The sequence below is a fragment of the Micrasema longulum genome, unplaced genomic scaffold (assembly GCF_059751315.1).
Source record: "Micrasema longulum isolate JH-2025_06_02 unplaced genomic scaffold, ASM5975131v1 h1tg000023l, whole genome shotgun sequence".
Classification (NCBI taxonomy): domain Eukaryota; kingdom Metazoa; phylum Arthropoda; class Insecta; order Trichoptera; family Brachycentridae; genus Micrasema; species Micrasema longulum.
Window position 1 is genome coordinate 210,766 of NW_028277231.1, and position 25,079 is coordinate 235,844.

The 25,079-nt window shown below is 31.9% G+C and overlaps 1 protein-coding gene across 8 annotated transcripts; it reads right to left on the reverse strand.

Annotated features, from left to right (window-relative positions):
* Nucleotides 1-450: 450 nt before the first annotated feature.
* On the reverse strand, nucleotides 451-24,053 carry Cep97 (centrosomal protein 97kDa). 8 transcript variants are annotated; one of them, XM_088243418.1, is made up of 18 exons: nucleotides 23,913-24,027; nucleotides 23,633-23,790; nucleotides 23,300-23,444; nucleotides 18,604-18,719; nucleotides 16,398-16,600; nucleotides 15,752-15,835; nucleotides 13,099-13,255; nucleotides 12,482-12,557; nucleotides 11,301-11,648; nucleotides 9,562-9,936; nucleotides 8,931-8,999; nucleotides 7,705-7,856; nucleotides 6,636-6,733; nucleotides 5,675-5,884; nucleotides 5,308-5,438; nucleotides 4,660-4,778; nucleotides 3,223-3,354; nucleotides 451-1,031 (listed from the first exon to the last, which is right to left on the reverse strand). In XM_088243418.1, exons 1-18 carry the CDS (start codon nucleotides 23,914-23,916, stop codon nucleotides 651-653), a joined length of 2,958 nt encoding a protein of 985 aa, XP_088099544.1. In that variant the 5' UTR covers nucleotides 23,917-24,027; the 3' UTR covers nucleotides 451-650. The 8 variants fall into 8 exon arrangements, with proteins under 8 accessions (XP_088099544.1, XP_088099536.1, XP_088099560.1 ...); XM_088243410.1 differs by having other exon boundaries at nucleotides 15,752-15,838; XM_088243434.1 differs by having other exon boundaries at nucleotides 23,633-23,787; nucleotides 23,913-23,995.
* Nucleotides 24,054-25,079: the final 1,026 nt, after the last annotated feature.

Below are 25,079 nucleotides of genomic sequence, written 5' to 3' on the forward strand. Positions count from 1 at the left end.
GTATAAAAACTTACATTTGTCAAACACTTATTTAATTCATGAACATGACTTAATTATAAATTTTAAGTATTGTAGCTTTCTATACAATCATGTATTTGTAGAGATCAAATATTATTCAATAATTTATATGTTTGGTAATTTTTTTTTAAATGAGTACACTTTGCATAGCGCGAAATATATAATCATAAATGACACTGTACAAAAATTAATACAAAATATGATATTGAGTGTTTTTGCGAGATTTTGAATCTTTTATAAGTAAATGTTATTTCAGATTTTTTATTTATTTTTTTGTTTTACATTTAAAGCAATGAGTATTAAATATTACTTATATTAATTAATTTAATATTTCATAAAAGTCACATTGTTTTTTTATTTAAAAAATAACCCTGTATTAAGTGTTGTCAGAAAAAGGGCTAAAGTGGGAATAAAATAAAAATGCTGCAACACAAAATTGTCAGAGATTTAAAAAAAACTTATACCTACAAGTCAAGCTACCGATAAACTTTAACAGGAATGTAAATATCACTAGCCAACTGTAAAATATTATTAATATAACAACTAATTTAAATAACAGCAAAAAATAATATTTTTTATATAAGCATAGACAACACAAGAGGATGGATATACATATTTGTACTAGTATATTTCTATGAATCTCCTTTCCCTATTTTCTCTTTACTTGCAACACCGAGACATTCATTTTTTAAATTTTCTGCAAAGCTGTCACCACTGCCAACTTCATGTTTCTTCTCTTTTAAAATGGCCGCCGAGTCAAGGGCCATTTTCTCCATGTTTAGGCCCGAATCTTTTTCATTTGTGCTCTCTGATGACATTTTGTCAGTTTGTCCGGGCAATTGGACTCCATTTTCCGCCGTTGCTGTACCAGAATCGCATTCCTTAGTTTCGGTTTGGACAGATTCCGTTTCTTTTATTTGTTTTTGCTTAAAATTATTGTTTTGTACTGTGAGAGACAGAGAGCATGGTCTGGAGACAGTTTTGTGATAAGGCCACACCCCGGAAGATTCCCCCTGTTTGGAAAATTAACAAATGTTTATTTGTCAATTTATACGCCCCAGGGGCATTAAAATTGTTTTGATACAATATAGTGCAGAAATACAAAAGAAATTGAATTTCAATATAATATATGCTCATAATACAAACATGTATAACAAACAAATCTATGAAATTGCCATTTTGTATGTATAAATTAAACAATTTTGCTAATGAAAATTATACAGGACTATCTCAGTAATCCACCAGTCGATTATCCGACACGTCTATAATCTTTTAGTTATTTTTACTAATTGAAAGCACATAATCAGTCTATAATTCGCCAGTATTCATGTGCCTATAGTTCCTTTAAAATAATTTACTTAGTTCAAGCAAAATAATTGATTCAGAAGGTGACTGAAAACTCGCAACTGACACTAATGTTTTAGAAGAATGGATAACAGAAAGTTCTGAGGAATAATGAAGAGTTCTGAGCCACTTAATGAAGACGAGCCCATAAATATATAAAGGGGCCTGATGATGAAGACAATAGTTGTAAACAGACTGCAGATAATATAGTCAAATCGTCACATAAATGATTCCTCGATAAAAAGTATTTTTTACGAAATATTTGTTTTGAATTTGACCATATTTTGTATGTATGTATGTATGATAATCTGCCATTTTCACTAATTGAACACTTGCCTGGTGGCGAATTACTGAGAGAGTACTGTATATTGAATTAATCAAAATATTATCCCATGTTATCTACACAGTTTTGCCATTTTTATGGTAATTGATTGATGCCTCCATTGTAAAGGTCTTGTGAGTCAGAGTCGACAAATGCTAAGAAGGCATTTTTCAAAAAGTTGTCAATATTTTTTTTAAATGGTCAGGTGGAGCTAAGTTTAGCCCATACAAAAGATTGATTTTGCGTGCTATCTGCTCCGCGTTAGTACAGCAACAGGAATCGTGTGAAAAAATTATGCAGATTTTTAACATATCCATCATTTAATTTATGAAAATATCTGAGATCAAATGTAAAAAAACAAATGACATACCATTTGAATTTGGAATTTGTAAAATAGCTATTTCATAAGTAAGCATCTAATAAACAACTTTTTTTAGACTATTTATTATTATAATTTTTCTTTGCATTTTAAAATGGGTATTATAAGTTACAAATACAAAAAAATCTATTACATTAATACAAAAAAAACCCACAAAGGCATGGCCTGTGTGTAGGTATACATTTTATTTTAAATTGAAATAAAGGCTACTGGAAGAATACGATAGATATCAAAAAGTTAAAAAATGAATGCTAATATAAGAACACAATTTTTTTGTTGCTAAAAATGAGAAAATTATAATAAAAGTATATTCTATTCATTAAAAAAAAAAGCTATTTAAATCTGCTTTTTTCATCCATAATTTCAAGAAAAATGTAAATTGAAACAAATTCAAATAACTAATCTATCAGATTGTCCCTATGAAATGCAGTGAACAGTTTTGAAGCTATGAAAAATGAGTGTCTTTGCCCGAGTCTGGATTTACAATAAGGGATTTCAAGTAAACTATTCAATCTGACTAGGTCTATTAAAACTTTTAGGAAATAAATGTTGGCGCATAAAAACATATTTTAGGCATTGCTGGCAATAGATTTCTCGTAGCTTCAAAAGTTCAGCTTCCTGAAATAATTGGTTGGAGGGAAAAGTTGCATTTTTATAAAGTATAATTTTAATAATTAGTTTTTGTACGGTTTCTAAAGGCTTAATATGATTATTAAAGGCTCCTCCCTATCCAACTATTCAAGACAATGAACTTAAAAGCAGATAGTGAGGAACGAAAAACATCAATGAATCTCATTACTGAGTAACAGAAAAAGACTGTAGAAATAGTAAAATAATTTTGAATACCGGACACTACCACAAACATGAATAAATTACTAAGTGTAGGAATTTTTATATTTAAAAAATCTTTTTTCGGATGGTAAACTGTTCACACATTCACACTTTACCCTGAAGATGGCTCCTGCAATGGTAGCCGGAATGTTGGAACGAATCTGACATATCCGGGATCACCAGAAAAAGATACATATTGATAAAAGTGACCGTGAAAACCTATTGAAGCGTAACTTTAATGTTTTCTTAGTCTAAATTATTTTTTAATTAAATCCATGACTTTATTGTAGATATGAATAACTGTTAAGTTGTCCCCTCGAGTGCCTACCTGAGGAGTGTGGACAGCACTAATCTCAGTTTGGGTGGCCATCCCGCCACAGTCCGGTTGAGATTGGACCCCGGAATGTTTACTGGACACGAACTGAAGTATATCCCTCATGGAGCCTTGTAACTGCTGAACCTGGAAAAAAATAATACCCGAATGAAACAATTGAAATAACTGGAAGAATTGAGGAGATAAAGGCAGTCTTTTATAATGAGGAAGTTCAGCGGTTTTTTATTATTTGTTAATAGACTACTAGACTGAGCCAAAAAATTTTTTTTACAATTTTTATATATCGTATAATCAGCGCAACTATTTTTTTAAGTTTTGTATTTTTGAAATAACTCCGTGTGTGACATCAGAACATCAGAGGTTCTCTTCCGCTTACTCGCTTAATCTCTTCTCTCGATCAGTTCTCCCCATTGGTCCATTCACGGCAAGCAAACCGGAAATCTTCCATAACTCTCTCATCATTGGTTGATTCATATGAACCAGTGACGTCGTTCAAAGTAGTCAATTACTAAAATGTTTTTTTTTTTTTTTTAACATTTTAAAGAAACTTTGCAGTGCAATTTAATGCTCTAATTTTTACCGCGCGCAAGAAAACATTTGTTGTACCCAATTTCCCATAGGGCTGAAGTTCCTCATTGTGAAATCAATAAACTTTTTGCGTCCATATAACCAGTTTTAAGACTTTCAATCTGACGGTTCTCAAATTCATACAATTGTCTTATTTATACAAATTAAAAATGTATTTTTTAGTAATATATTAAAATTGTCTACTGACATTTTTTCTTGGCAGAACTGCATAATAATGCAAATATTCTGATTAGTTTTATGCAGTTTTATTTATAATTTTCACCAGTGATCGGGTTTCGTCATGAATGACATCATCAAACTGGCGGGAGACTAAACAAATTCTTAAGTGATAATAATGATTTTATACAATTATGGTAATAAACGAGTTTAAATCAAACTAATTTAAGTATGACGTTACAATAATATAATTCTAAAATCCTGCAGTGATTTTTATAAAATGTAAATGTATTTCATTTAGTTTTTTAAATTATATTATTGTTATTATTTATTCATTTTTTTTCCCTTATAAACAAAGATTAATAATAAAATAATGTGACCTCACTGAGTTACAAACAAACATGTACATTCAAACAATACTTAAATTCATATAATTATTAGAACTAAACTCTGATAACTATTGTTAGGAGAGCATCAAATTGATTTGTAAAGTGAAGCATAACTTTTAGGTTTTGTTAAAGTGAATACTTTTGAAACTAAAATAAAAAAAAATCAGGAACTAATTACTAATATGTAATTATTGAAAGTTGAAATTTGTACGGTAGACTGGTCATGCTTATTTATATTACCGGTAAATTGGACATTGCAGATACCGGTAAATTGGACGCCGCTGATATATTTATTTACCTGAGCTTGCAACATACTGCAAGTCTGTGTCAACTCCCTCACTGCATTATCTTTGCTAGACTTCTCATCTCTCTTCTCATTGGTCAATGCTAAAATATCTTTCGAGCAGCTGTCATCTTCTAGAATTATTTAAAAAAATATACATATTATGCATTCAATATATTTTTAAATCATGTTGCAACAGCACAGTATTATTTTTACAATATTTGAGTTTGTCCAAATGTTCGTAAACATTGATTTGCATAATTTATAACAATTTTTTGAGCTATACCTTTTTATAACTAAAATGTTGTAAGCTATACAACTCTTTAGAAAATAAATGTTGTAAGCTATACATTTTTAAAACAATAATGTTGTGAGCTATATATATTTTTAAAACTAGAATGTTCAGAGCTATATCTTTTTAAGACTAGAATGTTGTAAGCTTTACTTTTTTAAACTAGAATGTTGTAAACTTCTATATTTTTTTAAGCTAGAATGTATTGAGCTATACCTTATTAAAACAAGAATGTTGTGAGCTACATCTATTTTTAAAACTAGAATGTTGAGAGCTATATACCGTTTTAAAACTAGAATTTTCAGAGCTATACCTTTTAAAACTAGAATGTTGCGAGCTATACCTTATTAAAACTAGCTTGTGAACTGTACCTTTTCCACAGCTAACTTCCATAGCGGATATTTTCTTCCAAAGAGCATTAATGGCTTGCATCTGCAGTTGTTGTATTTTTCTCTCACTGTCTAAAGCTGCCTTTGTGGCTTCCATGTCACAAGATAGTTTTCTACAATGGAAAAAATCTTATAAAATGCACGTGAAAAAGGGTTCATTATTTAAAACAGGTAGGTGTTTTACACTGCAATTTTGCATAGTTCCTGGCACCTGAAGTGAACAAATGCAATCCTTTATGTAGCATTAGGTGCATATAATAGAATATTGTCAATTATGAAAATGAAGTTTATCATTCATGAAGCGTTATGAAGTGAATGCCGATTCAATCTATGAAAAGATTTAACTCACTCGATATACTGTCGGGCCCTCATAGTCTGTATGGAGTGCATAATGCTGCCAGTTTTCTGGTTTAAATTTCTGGTTCTGTATCCTCTCCACAACTTCTGTATGGTGACCGCTGCACAATGGGGAGTGTTGCCTATTTTATTTCCCGATTTGTTTATTCCGGTAGCAACACCTTCCGATGAACCGCTGTCGGATACGGACTGCTTCTGTCGCCTAAAATAATATTTTAATTAATAAAATAAATATAACCCAACTTTGTTTTTATCCACTTTTTTCTCTACTGGCCGGTTTCAAAGCTACACAAGCTTCTTTATCAAGGTATACTTAACTAATGAATTCTAGCCTATTCTATTTTTTACAGTGATTTCTAAATATTACATCGATACATATGGAGCTAATAAGTCAAGTATTTTTGTCATATTGTTCTTAAGAAGTGAAGTGTGAAGTGAGATGGATACGATCTTTAAAACTAGACAGGAGTGGACTAAAGAAAATATTGTTTAGATTAATGATTTTAAATGTTTGGCATTTAGGATAAACGGAAATTATTGAATAACTTAAATATTACATTTTTGGCATTATACAGAAAGGAAGGGAATTTTACAGAGAATCATATTCTGTAAAAAAAAAAAAGCATTTTGAAAAATTGCCAAGTAGGATAGTTCAGAATTGAATAGACGAAATACTCTATGTACATTTTAAATATTTTTAATGTAAGAGCCTTCTGGGCCTTTTTTTAATTTAAATATTATGTTTTTATAAACGCTCAGACGGCTCTTACAATATTTTGTTAAGAAATAGATAAAGTATTATAGCAATGGACATAAAATAGAATCATAATTATTTGACTAATATGTAAATAATTATTTAAAAAAAAAGAAAAAGCAAAGAAAGTAAAGATGAATAGAAATCAAAAAGAGAAGAATGAGGGGACGACCATGAATAATAACATAAAATAATTTACCTTTGATAAGCCGCATCCTTAATGGATTGCAACTTCTCTACACACATTTCGCTATCTTCATCCGAACTGTTGGCTCCCTGAGTATCTGGTGGAGTAACCTACAAAATGATTTTGATAAAAATATATTTTTTTTTAAAATTATTTACTATTGAGATTACCACTTTAGACTCTTCCTCTCTATGTATCATAATGTGTATTAGTGAATTATTCGCCCTTGTTTGGAACTAGCTATCGCGCCGGCAGTGTCCCTAGCGGTGAAGCAGTGAAGAGGAGAAGAGGAGAAGAACTGGTCACGTGGTAGACGGACTGGCCAGCACGATTGTTAGTAAAGTATTGCGCAATATCAAAGTAATACCATTAAAATGCTGAAGGTTTCTATCGCGTCTATGCGCGCAGTGCCCAATGGATACATATAAGGGCGCGGGACACGTCACTTGCCCTTCTCTGCCTCCGCCAGCATTCAAATACACTTTATAGTATTATTTATTTAATTTGTTAAACCACTGTATTTTCCTGTGTTAAATAAACCAAAAATTTAATATTTTACACTTACCGCTGCAAACCAGTAGAGTAAATAAACCTCTAAAAATTATATTTGTTAAAAAAAGGGATAATCCTTAATTGTTTATAAATTAATTTCAAATAAATAAAAAATTATCACTCTGTTACTACATATGTTGTATTCTCCGTGTGTTCTTTCATATAAGATATATTTACAAAAAGTATCATTCTAAGGAAACAACCATATTTTTTTCAGCAGCGCCTATTTTTATATTTTTGATAACCAACGTCGAATTGACATAATCATATATGGCGCCACTGCGCTCGCCGTTCCTGCCAACTCAGTCAACCCTCAGAACTTGCAGGACACAACCGTGCCACTCAGGTAAGTGCACTACTTTCGTGAATATATGCCTACCATACGTCGAAGTGACGTATGGTTATCTTAAATGTACTATAAAACATTGTTATCTTTCTGGGGCTTCCTTGGCATGGAGCATTCCAGTGAAGACACAATCATATTTGTATTAGATCAAGTCAAAATAAATACATTTTTTTAAGTGCATACCTGAATCTCCATTCGACTAGATAATGCGTTAATGGTTTTATTATGTCCGTTACTTTTCTTGACACTATTTGTCTGCAAAGTTTGATTATATAAATTCTTGGCAGACTGTATCTCTTCGTTATTCTGCAGCAACAAACGGGATGAAAAGCTTCCTGAAACAGCACATACATAGCATAACATTAATTTTAGAGACATTTAAAACCTGAATGGAAAACAAAAACATAGTCGTGAAAACTGACACACTATAATATCACAGTTCTGAGAAAAATGACTTTTCTGTTGACAAGTTTTCAATATTTCTGTAATAAATATTGCCTTCAGGCAATATTTATTACCCGATATACTAGTAATTTCAAAAGGAAACATTATCAAAAAGATTGTTACAGGAGATATTAGCTATTTTTCACCAGCAAGTCTCGCAAGCAATAAAATAAATTCTACTATACAAATTTATAAGGAAGAAAAAAAAAATTTTGGTGAATAAGTCACTCTGATACCAACATAATATTAAAATTCCTAAATTCCACACATGTCATGGTCAAAATAGCTTTGTCTTCAAGGATGTAAAAAATTATAATAATCTCCCCAATGAACTAAAAACTATTAAAAATAATATTTCAATAAATAAATTTAAAGTAAATCTAAAAGAAATTTTTTGAACACGTGTAAAAACTACATTAAATTTTAATTGGTATGAATGAATTATTGTTTTGTGTTTTTTTCTCATTTACTCGTATTCAAAATTATATAAACTCTTATAATAAACAATAAACAACTAACTTCACTAAAATCAACAGACGAAAGAATTGAAGAAATATGGATGTTCAAACATAGGCAAAATGGTGAATGTTACACAGTGTGTAAAGTGGCCACCTAAACCAGCCAATGACAGGTCATAAGCCCAGTAAATGCCTAGACTTTCATATTCCCTTATTTAAGGTATTCTCCATCCCTGTTGTAATTTGTTAAACGACAACAGTGTAAGTCACTCTCCAAGCACAAGAGTTGGTCTCTTTTTTGGAGAGTTACAGTGATAACATTTACTAGATGTGTAAAAGTAGATCTGTGTAGAATTTAAAAAAAACATGTACCTTTTATGAAATTTATTAATTTTTTTTAAAATTTAAAAGTCGACACGAAATAATTGTATTTTACATAAACTTTGCATTAAACTGTCTGGATTTTCTTCAGCACACGTTATTACAATAAAAATGTTTATGGCGTACCTTTTCTCTGATCAGTAGAATTTCTCAATTTAGGACTTGACATAGCACTTCTAGATAGCTGTGGAGACCCTATAAAAATCATTACATAATATGAAATTAGCTTGACAATGTTATTTATGTTGGATGTAGAAACATATATTATCAGTCAAATTGAAAATAATTATAATACCAGAGAAAAGTAAAGATCAGACTCCCATTTAGAAAAAGGCAAAGTCACAGAATTTATTTTTATATAAGGTGGCAATAAATTATTATAAAACTAGCAGGCAACAGTCGGCTATCGCTGACTGTTACAAGCTACAATTTTCGGCAACAGGGCCTCAGTTGATCGGCTCTTCGGGCTTCGGTTGATTAGCTTGAGCACCTAGAGACATCGCCTCTTTGGACATCACAATTTATATTTTGTTGTTCGGAGAAATCTAAATGTAAAAAGAAGAATCTGTCACTCAAAATAATGCTACCAATACTACACAAAATTTACAAATATATTTAATATCAGCAGAAAAGTTTCGCTTAGTGAGTGATTAAAATTGAATAGCGAAGAATCTGAAATTTAAAATAATATCAGTCAGCTGTTGGCGACTGTAACAAGCTACAATAGCAGCCAACAAAATAATATTTAACGATGTACCTTTGTTGTTCCGCATATTGCTAGGTGCTGCCTTCACTCCCGTCACTTTCTGAACGGCGATCTTTCTATTACCCGAACAGTTCATCACCGGCAAGTCCGAGTGGGAATTGGCATGCGGGCCGGCGACACCCGCACTAGGTGCATAGGACTGCGCCGAGTGCACCGCAGATCCGTGGCTGTTCGCGTTGTAAGGCTGAGCGCTCCCCGCGGACCGCCGGGCGAGAACTCCTTGTCCAGTTTGGTTGATGATGAGGCCCGGCTGCGCAGTAAAGAGAGGACCCTGGTAGTCGGGGCTCATTAGAGAATCGGGAACCGGAACCATTTTAGATGCAGCCTCCAAAGGCTGGTTGAGAGCTTTGTTAGAGTCGATATTGGCTGAAAAAACACAATTATATTTGTTTAGGCCTTTTTCTTGTGAGCAGATTTCTTGGCACATTTTCTTTTTGTATTTAGCCTATTCTAGTTATGTCTCATGGAGTATGAAAATTATATTTTTTGTATATGATACTAACATTTTCTTTGTACTTGTACTTTAGTTATGAAACTGTAAAGATGTCGGCTTCGTGGTGTAACTTGTTTTGGGGAGTCGGAAACCTTCACCTGCCCTCGTAGGATAGCGATGAATTTTGTTATTACACGAACAATCACCAAACATGTATTCGGGCAATAATAGATTTTTTCATTTAAATATTAACACTAATGTATTTAAAATTACTCTTTGCTTTACCGAAAGCAGGCTCAGTACCATCAACATATGTTGAATCTTCGTATATCTGCCACATCTCAATATCATCCTCATTCCCCTATTCTGAGCTTTCTGCATGACTGCTTCTTAATGTTGATTTTAAATTTATCTTCAGTACAATTTTTAAGCAGTCAGTTAAGTCATCTAATAGTACGGTAAAACCTCGTTTTTACGTTTTCCCACTTTTTACACCGAAATGTTCAGGACCCATTTTTCTTCATACATTCTCATACAAATATTCCCCCAATTAACGTTTTTTACATTTTTCATAACCCTGGTTTTACGCTTAAAAAAAAGCCAAAATTACGTCATAATAATGATGCCGCGGCCCCCGCGGCCCGCGCGCCACCGCGTGTGCCACGCGAATGAAGAATATAAACAGGTAAACAACTAATAAAGGATAAATTATTGTCTTAACCTAAATTCAAAGCAGATGCAGTGTAATTGTCATTTTTGTTTAAGTGTCTTCCTTTAGGGTTAGTCTTAGTTTTCATTTGAACAAAAAAGTCAAAAGTCGATGTCAAAAAAGTATTGACTTGTACAAATCATGATACGCAGTTGACAAACGTTTAGGAACAATACAGTTTTAACATCATTGAATTGCGATGTTTAAAACATAACAATATAAATATTTAAAGTTATAAAAAAGATGGTTTAAAAAGCCGCGATCTATATGACAGTTGTTTTTAGTGATGCCATAGAAAAAAAAGTGATACCGTATAAATAAAATTTTCCAACATTTACGGGAAAATTATTTTATGTTATTTTATGCAAACTCAAAATTCTATTTTGGTTTTTTTTTATTTACACATAAAATTATTTTAACATGCTGTTTTAAATCAAATAAAAAACAGATTACATAATATTGTTTGAAAAAAATATAAAAATATTTTTATTTGCATTTGTTCTTGCTTGCTTGCTTGCGGTGTTTCTTGTTTGTTACTACATTTGTAGAAGTCAACATTTAAAAAACGTTAACATCATCGACACTTACAATCAAATTTTTCCTTCTTTTCATCTTTGGCATTCTGTTCGACGATGCTTCTAACCGCCCTGGTCTCGGTCACCTTCTCCGCGATCTTCTGACTCCTGTTTCCGTCGGGCTCCGAGTTGAGGATAGCGCTCACAGCGGAGGAGTCGAAGCTCTGGCTCATGGTGGCGGGGCTCAGGTCCCCCGAGGGCCGGCCGCAGGACCTGGAGGAGGGAGAGTCTCCGGAGAAGCTGGCAGACATGAGGTTGGACTGGGCCAGCAGGCTGTGGTGCTTGTTTGAAAGGGCAGAGTGATAGCTGCTGGACATCGCACGGTCAGGAGACTTGCTGACCATCCTCCCTGTGATGCGGGCTGAAAGTTGTATCGAAACATTATAAAATACTTTAGAACGAGCTATTTTAATTTATTTAAACACTTTACATGAGGCTCTGAAGGCCATCGGACCTTAAGCGACATTTAACATCAATTTAATCCGAGTATGTAGTTAGATGAAAGAAATCCAAAATTTATAGCCACACTTACTCAAGTACCAAAAAAATGTATGGCTCAATGTCAGTTTTACAAAAAATTTATGTCAGACAAACGTAACTGCTGAATTTATATGAGCTACCATTTTACATGTTTTATTTCCTTTTCATTTATGTTAAGAAAATATTTAGATAGTGACATTTTTATCATGATTACACATTTTCAATTGTGACACAGTTGATTAGACAGCTAGCTGTGAAACTGGCGTCGCGGGTTTAATTCCCGCCAGTTGCAAAAAGGGAATCCAAAAAAACAAAAAAATCCCAATTGGCCTGGGTGTGATGGTGTATTTTTCATAACTTCCTTCCATATTTTCTCTTCCACCTGCTGAAAAGCCTCTAAAATGAGGCTTAGCGGATTATCCTTTTTGAAAAATCACATAGTTATGTTGAACATTTAGAAACATTAATATGAAGTTAGTTTTCAATACAGTAATTCGATAACGCAGATAAAACTTGTAATTTTTTACACCCTGGAACCCCGCTCTACCACAACCTAATTCCCATTTTCTTATAGCAAGTCATTTACAACTCATTGAAAATGAGCCCTCTAATGAAAATATTTGAGTTAATCGTATGAACGCAAATATTTACCTTATTTAAAAAAAATATAAAATAATAATGAATAAATTTATTAATGAACTTAAATTTTCCAACCTTGCATTCTGGGGGAGTGTTTGGCTCTCGGGGGACTGGGTCCTTGTTCACGTAGTTGCTGTTGATAATGTTGAGCCTAAATATAAATTCAACATATTATGAGCTCGCTTATAAATAAAATATAGTGCATAAATCAAGTCAATCAAATCAAGAAGATTTTCAGAATTCTTCATTTTTACTTAAATCTTTTTTATTATCCTTTTAGAATTTTACAGAAATTATTGATAAAGATGATAAATACCATTCTTGTTGTTTTAGGAAGTTAGTATAAGAATATTGTTGCCGTTATAAAATTTCATAATTATGTAGTTTTTAGTTTTAGTTTTTATTTTTTCTTCAATATAGGTATAATTTTTACGCTTATTGAAAGTCAATATATAAATAAATAAACACAACAACACAAAGAGATAGTCAGGTTTCAATAAATAACTACACATTCCAAAAATAATCAAATAAACTAACACAAATAAAATAATACTATTAGTTCCATATACTTCCATCTTCCATGTACTCATTAAGTCCATAATAGGCCTTTTTTGGAAGTACGCTTAATATGAAAATTTTGTGAAAATACTAATAAAATTTGTAAATGTAAGTAAATTATGGAATCACTTTACCTTACTGAGGATGAGTCTCAGTTTCCTCTGCTCCTCAGTTTCCGGAGCCATGTCTCCGTGCGGACACGTGCTACACAGGTACTGTACCAAGAGGTCTTGTTCCCCCTCGTGGAATTTCCGCCCACGCCCCTGGCTGTACAACCACTCTGCCTTCAAGCTATTGGAAAATTTTAAACAATATTTAACCATAGTCAAAAACAGGGCAGTTACACAAAAAAGTTCAAAGTTAAATAATTGAATTATGCCCCCGTATAAGATTATACAGACCTAATAAAGCTCAGCCGAAATCAAGTGAGGGTTATCACTAGAGCCCGCCCAGGGAACTGCAGATTGAACAGACACCTTGCTAGAATGAACCTTTCCGAAACTTCTAGGTGTAGGTTCTGCAGTGCAGATGAGGAAACACCTGTACACATTCTATGTGAATGTGATGCTTTATATCATGAAAGGAGCTTCATCCTCGGGGAACCAATGGTTAAACCTGAGGATGCTAAAGAGCTCGCCCCTTACCTAATAGCCCAATACTTTACGGATCTGGACTTGGAGGGAGAGATTTAGCAAAATGTAAACTCTCGCCTTCCAGACAGTAGCCAGGCTCTTTATAGACCTGGGCTTTGAGGGGGAGATTTAGCAAAATGTAAACTCTCGCCTTCCACACAGCAGCCAGGCTCTTTATAGACCTTGTCTTGGAGGCCGAGAACTATTCACGGGGACCCGTCACAATAGATCTTCACAGGTCGCAGTGACATCAGGAGACATGATCTACTTTATTTTTAGAATTTCAACTATGCATCAAAAAAAATTTTTAGGCAAAGCTCTATCTATAAAATAAATTTCATTGGTTTTTTATTTTCAAATAAAACTATGCTTATTTCACCATTTTCAATGATAGTCAATGGTACCTCGTTGCTACATATACTATTTTATGTTTAAATAAAACAGTGTTTAGTTAGTTTTTTTTCATTTGTATGGTATATGCCTTCTACGTGGGCACAATTCAATTGTCGTGTTTTGTCAAATTCCAAAAAATGGGTTATGTCATCTTAGTTTTTTTCCTGCAACCCATTTTGTCCATTTGACCAGTCTGAAAATGCCCATTAGAGGGTGAAAGCGCTAATTGGTTAAATAAATAAGTGGAAGTGTACCAAGTATTTTTAATTGGTAACTTAAATGTATATATTAGTTATAAAGTTATTACATCATAGCTTTGTTGGTATTTGTAAAAGTAGTTAAGGGGGTTTTTCTGAATGTATTTTTAGGAAATAATTATTTTCTACATTACGTGGGCAGATGATATTGTTCAGCTTGCCGGTCGTAGACAGCAGTGGAACAAGTGTGGCTAGCAGTAAGTAATTATTTTCATATTGAATATTTTAATTTATGCCTTTTGTCAGAGTAGACTACACATTCAACGACTGATCGCTTAAGATGTTCTTATTATTTTTTGTTTTTGATAATTTTTTACTTTTTGGTCAATATGTAGAATCGTCATTTTCTGAGGTAATATTAAAATACATCCGTTTCAATTAAATTATTGTCAAAATTAGAATCAATATAGTTTTATTTTTTTATTTTTTTTATTACAGAAATAAAAGACGGTTGATACTTTAATCCACAAATTTGGAAGAAGATGTCGTGAAAGTCCCAGTCTCGAAGATGTTGGGAAAGCGATGAAACCGGTCACTGGGTATTCCAAATTTGTAAAATAAAGTATCAATTGTCTTTTATTTCTATAGTAAATTATAATGAACTTCCATCAAGAATTTTCACTAACAAACTTAAATGTTTCAATATAATTATTCCTTCAATCAGAGGCCCATCTGGTATTTATGTTTCCCAGCATCACTATCCCAGTGTTTTAACCCCTGGAAGAAAGGATGGTCAAGTAAAAGTTCAAGGCGAAAAGTTTAAAACTTGAATTGAAATGTTCGAAAGATCTGTTGACCTTTTTAACTTATTACCCAGTTTATGTAATAAGTAATATGTAATATTATTACCATAATATTATTACCTATTTCATTTATTTTTTTTAATAAATCACGAGAATATATTTTAATTCCTATAAATGTATTATTATATAATATCCTGACAAAATTTAAATGACTAATATATATGAAATATTTTTATAAATCCCCTTAAATTTAATCATTTTATACATTGCAAAAATAATTCAGTTGTATCCTAAATGACATATGTATTTTATTATTATTATGGATAACTTATAGAGCGCCTGAATATTGATATTAATTCCTATTATGGTTAACTAATATAGCGCATCCGAGATCTTAATAAGCCCTTAGAGCCGATCAACTGAGGCCGATTTAGTAAGGTCTTTAGGACAGATTCATTAAGGCCTGTAGGGCCGATTATATGAGTAAACAAATTTATTCGCATTAAAGATTCTTCATTATTCAATTTTAATCGTAACCGAACTTATTGCAAAGACATTAAATATATCTGTAGTAATATAACTGAAATCCGTAGGGCCGATTTAATAAAGCCGAGAGTACAGATTCATTAGGGCCCGTAGGACCGATTGAATGGGGCACGAAACGAGACACCCGCTAGTTATTTTTGTTGTTCTTCCGAGATTTAATGTGTTCGATGAATCTATTTTATTTTAACAATCACAAAGAGTAAAAGTTAAACATACCTTTCCATAGCGTTGATCGCATAGCCATCCACAGTTTTGACATTCATCACCCAATTTTTCACAAAAGGCCGGTGATCAAATTCACTGCTAATGTTAAGTTAAGGATAAACATATTCAATAAAGAAACTGTCTTCTATATTCCCCTAAAAACATAAAATTCACAATTCTTTCATGTTTAAATATCCAATTATACCCATAGTATATTTGTAGACATTGACAAAGGAATTGTGTCTCAAAACCGGTCAGCACATTATTTTAATTTAGTGAGTTTAAACAAAGAAAATCACAGCTAAAGTTCTATGGAGTTTTATGAAGAAATAATTGTTATTATTTTAGATGATTTATTCGATATACCATTTCCATGAAAATTACATTTAACATCCCGACACGTCTTGCAGGTACAGAGCCCATGGGTACAACAGATAGATATATTTTATTTGTAAAAAAATACAATCAAATAATAAGTAAGATGTTCAATCTTACATTTCAGGTGCCGCCTTTTTAAATAAATATTTCAATTCAACTACATCGGGGATCGAACCCGAGAACACTTGCATGGTAGGCAAATGCGCTGACCATTAGACTACAAGGCCTACTAAAAAAAATTTAAAAAAAACATATTTATACTATGAAAAGTAAAGGATACATTTTGTCTAGTCCAGGCAGAGGCTTCAGACAAGGATTTCCCTCTACGGCGATAGTTTCCAGGTGCTCCAAGTGACTGAGGTGGCATATGGTGTTCAGGTCTGTTAGCATATTGCTGGCCAAGCCCAAGGTCACGAGAGATGCGGGGAGGTATCGATCACATTGCTTCAAGTTTCCAATTTGGTTCTTATCCAAGTATAAATGCTAAGCAAAAAAAAACAACAATATTTAATGGAGATATAGGTAAAAAAAAAATCAATCAATAAATCGTAATGCGAATTAAATGATAATTACTCAATATTTATTTATAAAATACATAACAGATTTTCGCTTAAGTAGCCATCTTCAAGACTAATAAATAATTTACAACAATTTTAACTTGACACTTTTTCTCATATGATCCACTCATATGAACACATATCATAACTTTCTTATTTTTTGGAATATTTCACTTCCGATTGGACCGTAGTTGATGATTTGAAGTAAATTCTATTTTACTAGCATACTGTGACACTATTGTTGCTGACTATTTTTTATAGGGACATAATATCTCCTCCTACCACATAATAGAGAAATATCACATACTACGAATACCGATAAAAATATATGAAATGGATTTAGAAAAATTAATTGTATTTTCAAAATCAATGTGGATATTGTGGAGAAATGTTTTCATACATAACTTTAAAAAAATAGTTATAAAATAATACGCCCCTAGAAAAACGCGACATATGACGTCAAGATTCGTGATGATGTTCTATAAAAAAATTAACAGTTACAAACAAAAATGTAAATTGTTCAGAAGAGGAAAAATATTCATCCATTTTCAATACTATTTTTTTCTCAAAAATAATTGACACATTATCTCTACAGCATTTCAAATTTCAATATTTTGTTACAGAGTACAAATGTAAAAAAAAAAAAAACTGGCGTTATTAGTTTGACAAGAGACAGTACAGTGGAACCTCTATATTCATCATTAATCTGTTCTCGGGGGGGGAGTCTGATGAATACAGGAAAAAAAAATTCCATACTTTTAAATTCTCAAATAGATATCAGTAGCGAGCGGTGACTTTTTATATAGGTAAGCTATAATTTTTTTCGTAATTTGTACCTACATTTAAATACACGGCTTCCTTTTTCTATGGTTTTGTGTGAATACAACATCATCTCTCCGCTTTACCTACTGACAACAGAACACGGAATACTTACTTATTTTTAATAAAAATAATTATTACCAATAGTCCACTAATTAAACTTAAACAACAATTAATAACTTTGCAAAATATGTAGGTATATTCTTCATTATTTTAATACAATACATGTATGCAAAAATATTGCAACAAAAATGTTGCAACGCCACGTGACCACCACCGTCCGCTTCGATTCATCCTAAAAACTAATAATGCCAAAAATTGACGCACGCACCGAGTGGAGCGCCACTATTATTAAGACGGGCAGACGAAAGAACTGGTGTCATAGGTGAATACTATCAAAGGAAAATTATTTTTAGAAAATAATGTTCGAAATGCTATTCTCCAAATAGAGAGGCTTCAAATAATATCGGTAATCTGCGAGCTTACTCGAGGAGGAAAAAACACCGACTGAGTTTTGAGATGTTAAAATGCAGTATACATTTTGTATGAAGAAATAAGCTGAAGTAATCAACCAGTTTCTTTCTCCCACTGGGAACGGGCTGGACGCTGGGTGCGTTTATAGATGTTTTTATTTATTTTTTTAAGAAAATATAAACGGTGACATTAATTTATACTAAGTATAAATTATTTTATTTATTAAAGCTACTATAAAAAAATATTTTCAATGGTCAAATATTATAGTAAGCTGCGCCATAATCGCTTATGTGGACGATTCGCCCCTGATTCTGATACATGGTGGTAGAAGAGGAAGAGAAGGAGGGTTGATGTTAAGAACAAGAGATTCCCTATTAAAACAAAACAGCTAATAGTAATTCCATTTCTGATCCTGTGGCTGGAGCCGAGTGCCGGTGGTGGGAGTGACGACAAATAAGGAAAATATTTACAAATATGCAGGGAAAAAACTGTCATAAAAATGTGGCGATTATCAAACATTATGAATATAGGACATAACAAATATAGAGATTTCACTGTATTACCAATTGAAAGCTCTATTATGATAAAAAAACACCTGTTATTAGTATGAATAAAATATTACAATTTGTTATTTACCTTAAGATATTTTAAGAAGGATATATCAGTTATGTGTGATATTTGATTACCCGACAAATCCAGATTTTCCAGATTAATGTTATTGTTGAGGTGTTCTATTGACTTAATGTTATTACCTGCAAAGTTAGTGAGGGGTACAATGACAGTGTTATGGCTGTATTATACAAATCAGAGTACAATAAATATGCGTTATGCGCACGAAAATTCAGGATTGGAAAATGAATTAATTCTGACAACAGTGATCGAATATGTTCTCATTAGAAAATGTCATTTTATAAAGTCAAAGTGTCATGTCGGCCTTTTATCCATTTTTTAAAATGAAAAGTTGGATAAAAATTCTGTGGCCTTTAGGTAAAGAGGTACATGTTGAGGCAAAAGTCACTAACCCTAAAAAATTCTGTTTTGAGTTGAATATGCCATTCAAAGCGAAAAATTATGTTTTTTAAGAGTAACTAAGTTGGAAAAAAGTTGCGAAAAATGAAATTATTTGTTATTAGTAAAAAACAGTGGTGTGACTTTTAATAAAATCTCATCAAGCCTAAATCACTAAAGGCAGATTTTTATAATTTTTTAAGTATGATAAATTTCTTCCTAAAAACATTTTGTTTGTGTTTAGGTATTTGTATAATAAAACAAACTTGTTAAAAAGTATTTCTTTATATAAAACATATTTTTAATGACAAAATTCAATAATCATTTGTAATATTGAATCGGGTTGTGGTCCCCTGGCTAGTGTTGCGGACTCACGGATCAGAGGTTTGAGGTTCAAACCCCACTCGACCCCAAATTAATTTCCATTTTCTAATAGTGAGTTATTTACAACTCGTTGAAAATGGCCATCAAAATTGAAATATTTGGGTTAATTATAAGAACGTAAATATTTCTTTAAAAAAAAAAAAAAAATATTTCATTCATTTTTTTGGGTTGCATTGTCTAGATTATAAACAAGCGAGAGGCAATAAACCTAATTTTAGCCACCTTGCCACATTAAAAACGTTCCAAGGCCTCAATTACAATGGGAAGTTATAATTTATCTTCATCTTTATCTACAAAGTAAAATTAAGTTTTCTGTATGAAAAGCAGAATATGCATACATTTTTTTTTTATAAACATGTTCAATTATAGGTTACCGACGAAGATACTTTAAATGTCCACACAAATATACTCATTTTCATACACAACTATCGATTTTTCTTTATAGACAGTCAAAGATAACTCTGTAACTTCCGATTGTAATTGAGGCCCAGATATATGAAAATATATCTGAAAGAGATAGTTACCGATGGAATTTATAAAAAAGACATGAAAGAATTGTGTTGTATACGTAAAACTTCCAAAACACAAAAATCAGTTTTTCCTAGTTCTCCAAATTTTCAAATTGCGATTATTCGAAATGAGGTTATTTGGGTTAGTGACTTTGCCGGAACGGCGATGATATTTCTTGTACCGCTTACAATAGGTGTAAGCACATCTATTTCATCCTTAAATTTACGCATTTAAAATTTATCTTAACATAGCACGCAAAATTGGATGTTAATTGATTAAATCAATAAGAAATTTTAAATTGCTCCCTTGCACAATCAGCTAATAGTGATTTGTACCATTTTTTTTAATTTGTTTTCCAAAACAATACCTTAAAACTAGCATACATATAATATTTTTTGCTCCCGCAAAGCCTAGGCTTGTCTGCGGGTTTATTTAACCTATTTACCTAAATGCCACAGAATTAAGATGAGTTGTAAAATTTAGCATTCACATACAAAATTTTAAGCAATTTGTTTAAGTATTACACAGTACACTATTTTCTGAGTCAAAATCTGATTCGTATAATACGGTCTTTGTACAAAATAATGTGAAAACACACACAAAACCACAAACCATAAAGAAAACAAAACAAAATAAATACATTGCACAAATTGATAATTACATATTTAATTGAAAGATGAACTTTTTTTTTTATCGAATTAGTTGTTCACTACAAGCTCATAAGCCCGGATGATTTACAGCACAGACCATCAAAGTTTAAAATAAATCAAATTTTGAATGATAATTATAATCCCCACGCATGAGGCAAGCAATTTAGCATTTTAAGTGTTCTCTCGTTACACCACAGGGAATTCTGCATTAATATTTTACCAAGCATTATATAAATAGTGGGATCAAAAGCCTTCATAAATAAATAGTCATCTTTGCACTAGAAAAATAAGAAGGTCGTCCACTAGAGACGATCTCGCGAGTTTTTTCAATCTAGTTTTGTTTATTTTTTTTGCATAGGATTCATTGAATCTCCTGCAAACGTCAATAAAAATCATAACCATTTAATTCAATTCAACAATTAATAAATTAAAATCAACAAATTCATTAACAGAAACCTGTTGTCAAGCTGTTTTGTCTCGCAAAATTCTAATTCTATAATAGCTCTATCCAAACAGCCTGCGCTGGACAAAATCTTTAAATTATTTTGTTGATAAAGCCTGAATATCAAGAGGTACATTATTATAGAAGCATTTGCAGTCTGAAGCAAAAAAATGTCAATTTTTAGCAGTCTAGTAGTGGGCACAGCTAGTTTTTCTTTATTTTGGCGCTAGTATTGAATAAAATATACTTAAAATGTTGCAATGAGTACCTGTCGCTTTGTATTACATATTTTTACTAACAGTTTAATATATTTTTACTTGCACTGCATGCATATACTAGAAACCATAAAGTCTAACACGTAATGTATATCTTTAAAATTGACCTTTACAAAAATAATACATTTCGCTTGTAATATAAGGGTAGCATATTTATGGCATATTTTAGGAAAAAAATGTTTCAAAACTATGGCAAAACCAATGGTAATAACTAGAGATGAAACGGATAGTATCTCAATATTTAGCGGATACCTAATATTCATTTAACTGCGAAAATTTCATGAAATAATAATAATAATGAATTTTGACAATTTTTATAGCGCCGTTTTCGTGAGTAATCACTTCAAGACAATAAATATCGACTATGTTTAAGAAAAAGGAAGTAACCCTCATTATTTTAAAAATTGACTTTTTTTGCATACAAGCGTTCGTCAGTGTTCAGTATATTATACACTTTAAAAAAAACAATTTAAAGCGCAAATAAAAAATATTTTAACAATATTTGTGAGAAAAAAATAAAGCGCAAGGGGTGAAACTACCAAAAACCATTATAATTAATTAATTAATTAACTAATAAACCATGTCGATATGCAACTTAGTGATCATTAAAAATTCATGAAAATATTTCAACCCCTTTTTATTTTATGTCCATTCAAAGTTTTGTTTTAATTCAAATAAATTCGAGTACCAGGTGTTCTCACTATTTTTTGGTCACCCTGTAAAATTTTAATTTTGTGGGTTACCGCCTTTTGCCTGAACGTGGTCAATGTCATTAATCACAACATTACAGCAGAGTAATTTTACAGCCATTTTGTGACATTATAGTAAACTGTTTGAGGTGTTTGAAACCATTTTCAATAAAAAAAACACTACTATATTATGCATGTGTATATAATTTTTTTTAATATGTGAGGGTATTAGAAGCAAATTTAGAAATCTCCACCAAAAATGGAAAATTAGTTATTGATGCCAGAATAAACTATCCGTAAAAACCTACCTACCTTAATGATAATTGATATGAAATGATAACAATAATTATAGTACTGAGATTAGAGCACGGCTATCGGCAGCAAACAGATGTTATTATGGCTTGTTTAAACATCTAGGATCCAAATTGCTCACTAGGAAAACTAAGACCATTATTTACAAAACTCTCCTCAGACCGGCCATCGCATATGGTGCCGAATGCTGGGTTATGACCAAAAGAGATGCAAATATGGTATAAGTATTTGGAAGAAAAATGTTAAGGAAGATATTTGGTGCTGTCAACCAAAACGGAGTGCGGAGGAGACGGTTTAATCCTGAATTAGAGGCACTGTATGGCGGACCCAACATTGCACAATTCATAAAAATAAGAAGAATACAATGGTTGGGCCATGTGCACAGAATGAATGATTACCGTACCCCAAAAAAGATTATCTATACCACTCCGGAAGGCAGACGAAGCGGAGGCAGGCCAAAATTAAGATGGCTGGATCAGAGCAATTGGCCTGACGAACTGGAGAAGAACCGCTGCGAGGAATGGAGACAGATTCTGGAGGAGGCCAGGGCCCACAACAGGCTGTAGCGCCTAAATAATAGCGTAATTCAAAACCGTCTCCAAAAACAGATTTTAACTATACTACTTGATACCGCAGACTGAGCATTCTCCATTGAGTTGGTGAAGCATAATTTATTAAAAAACTCACAATTATTTTTGCAAAGTTTTTATCAAATATCTCAGTAACTCCTTCAATGCCAGTGGAAACTTAAATCAGCCAATGACCGGTCATAAGCCCTGTAAATGCCTAGACTTCCATATTCCCTACTCAAAAATGTGTTTCCTCTCTGTTGCAACAAATTTGGATCTACAGACAAACTTAAGAAAACTGTATATTATCGAAGGATATCTGGCTTAGGGGTTCGGTGAATCTTCGGTCTCCGGCCAAACCCTATCCGTTTCATCACTAATAATAACAAAGGAAAAACTGGATGAGATGATGGAAGCCGGTTAGTAAATATGATTTAAAAACACAAGAGGAATCGACTTAATTAGAAATAAGTAATAACTCTATAAAACTTACATGAGAGATCTAACTTTTTTAAATACACTAATTCCTTGAGTCCTTCAATAGTAATTATGGAGTTGTTGCTAAGGTTCAAACTGCGTAAACTGGTTAGGGAACTCACTCCATACATACGCATCAAATTGTTTCTGCATGCTGACAACTGAAAGTAAAAATATACGGCATATTTAAGTGAGTGAAATCTTAACACAAAATAATATTTCATTTTATCGATTGAGTTTCTCCACGCCAAGATCGACGAATATTCTTGAGTGACAAAAAACGAAATAACAATATTGGTGCTCGATTTGCATAAATACATAAATATTTTATAAACACAAAGTAATTTACATTTTCCAATCGTGTATAGGAATCTACAGCGTCAAGTTTTTGTAGCTCATTCTCATCGAGTATCAATGTAACAATGGTTCGAGCCTGATTTTCCGTAGCTTTCTCAATTTTTTTCAAGTATTTCTTGGAGAAATCCAATGTTTCTAAACCCTCCTCTGCTGGAAATGAAAACAAAGCAATATAGACAATGCAAACACGGAACAACATAGACATTAGGAATCGTAATTTTATTTAAACAATCTGATGAATACGTATTGTATATGCGTAACATTTATCTTACCCATTTTTCAATTACTCGAAATGAAAACTAAACATTGCCTGCCAATTTTATTGTAATTCGATTGACAGCGACAAGAAAACTACGAAGAAAACAGTTAGACGTCATTTTTATCTATGCACAAATAAATACGTCTATGACTTCAAAGTGATGTATGTTTATGGTTTTTATAATTTTATTTTTCTATTTAACCCTTAGACCGCTGGCTTCGAATTTGCCGGTTGTCCGTAATGTGCCACAAGTACAGATCCCGACTATAGCCGTTTTTAATATTTACTCGCTTACTGTAACCTCTATATGCATTTACATTAACTTTAAGTTTATCCTGTAAATCATTTCTCTACAAGGAAAAAAATATATTTAAATTTTATTATTTTAAACGTATTTTTTTGTAATTTTTACCGTACGCTTCTGTCAAATAAAAAAAGTTTATAATTTTTAAAGATAATTTATTTTTATTTTGTTTGCATGATTGAACATTTCTTAATACATTTTAAGTACATTTGTAAGTACATCTATAAACTTTTTTTGTTTAAAATTAAAAAAAATCAGAAGTAAATTTTAAAGAAATCAAAAGAAAAATGTAAATACGATGTATACTTGCATGTATATCTATGAAGTATGTAAATTAAACCCTTTTTGAAATTGTCCTTTATTTTTATTTGCTAACAAGATTGTGAATATTTGCTCACACCGGTCATCATGGTTTCCGATGTGACAGGGTTTACGTTTCGCGTAATTATAATGCATTTTTCAATAATATAGGCATATTTAACTACAGTAAACTCACTTTTAAAACAAGAATTAAAAAACTGTTTTATTAAAAAAATATATGTTTATTTATAAAAAATATATATTTTTTACATTATGAATTTAAGATTTTTCTATTCACTCATATTAAACACACACTCACCCTGTCCATAAACCCACCCTTACACCCATATACACTCACACACATATTCACATACTTACCAAAACCACACTCCACTCACTTACACACGCATCCTCACACAAAAACTCGCACACATGCACTTTTATGAATGAATCTCTAACTGAACTGAATTTTTATAATTGTATTTATGTGGAATACTGATTTGGCTTCGTTTTATGTTTTTTTTTCATAATGTTGTGTACGTTTTTTTGTATTGCTATTGTTATTCTGAATAAACA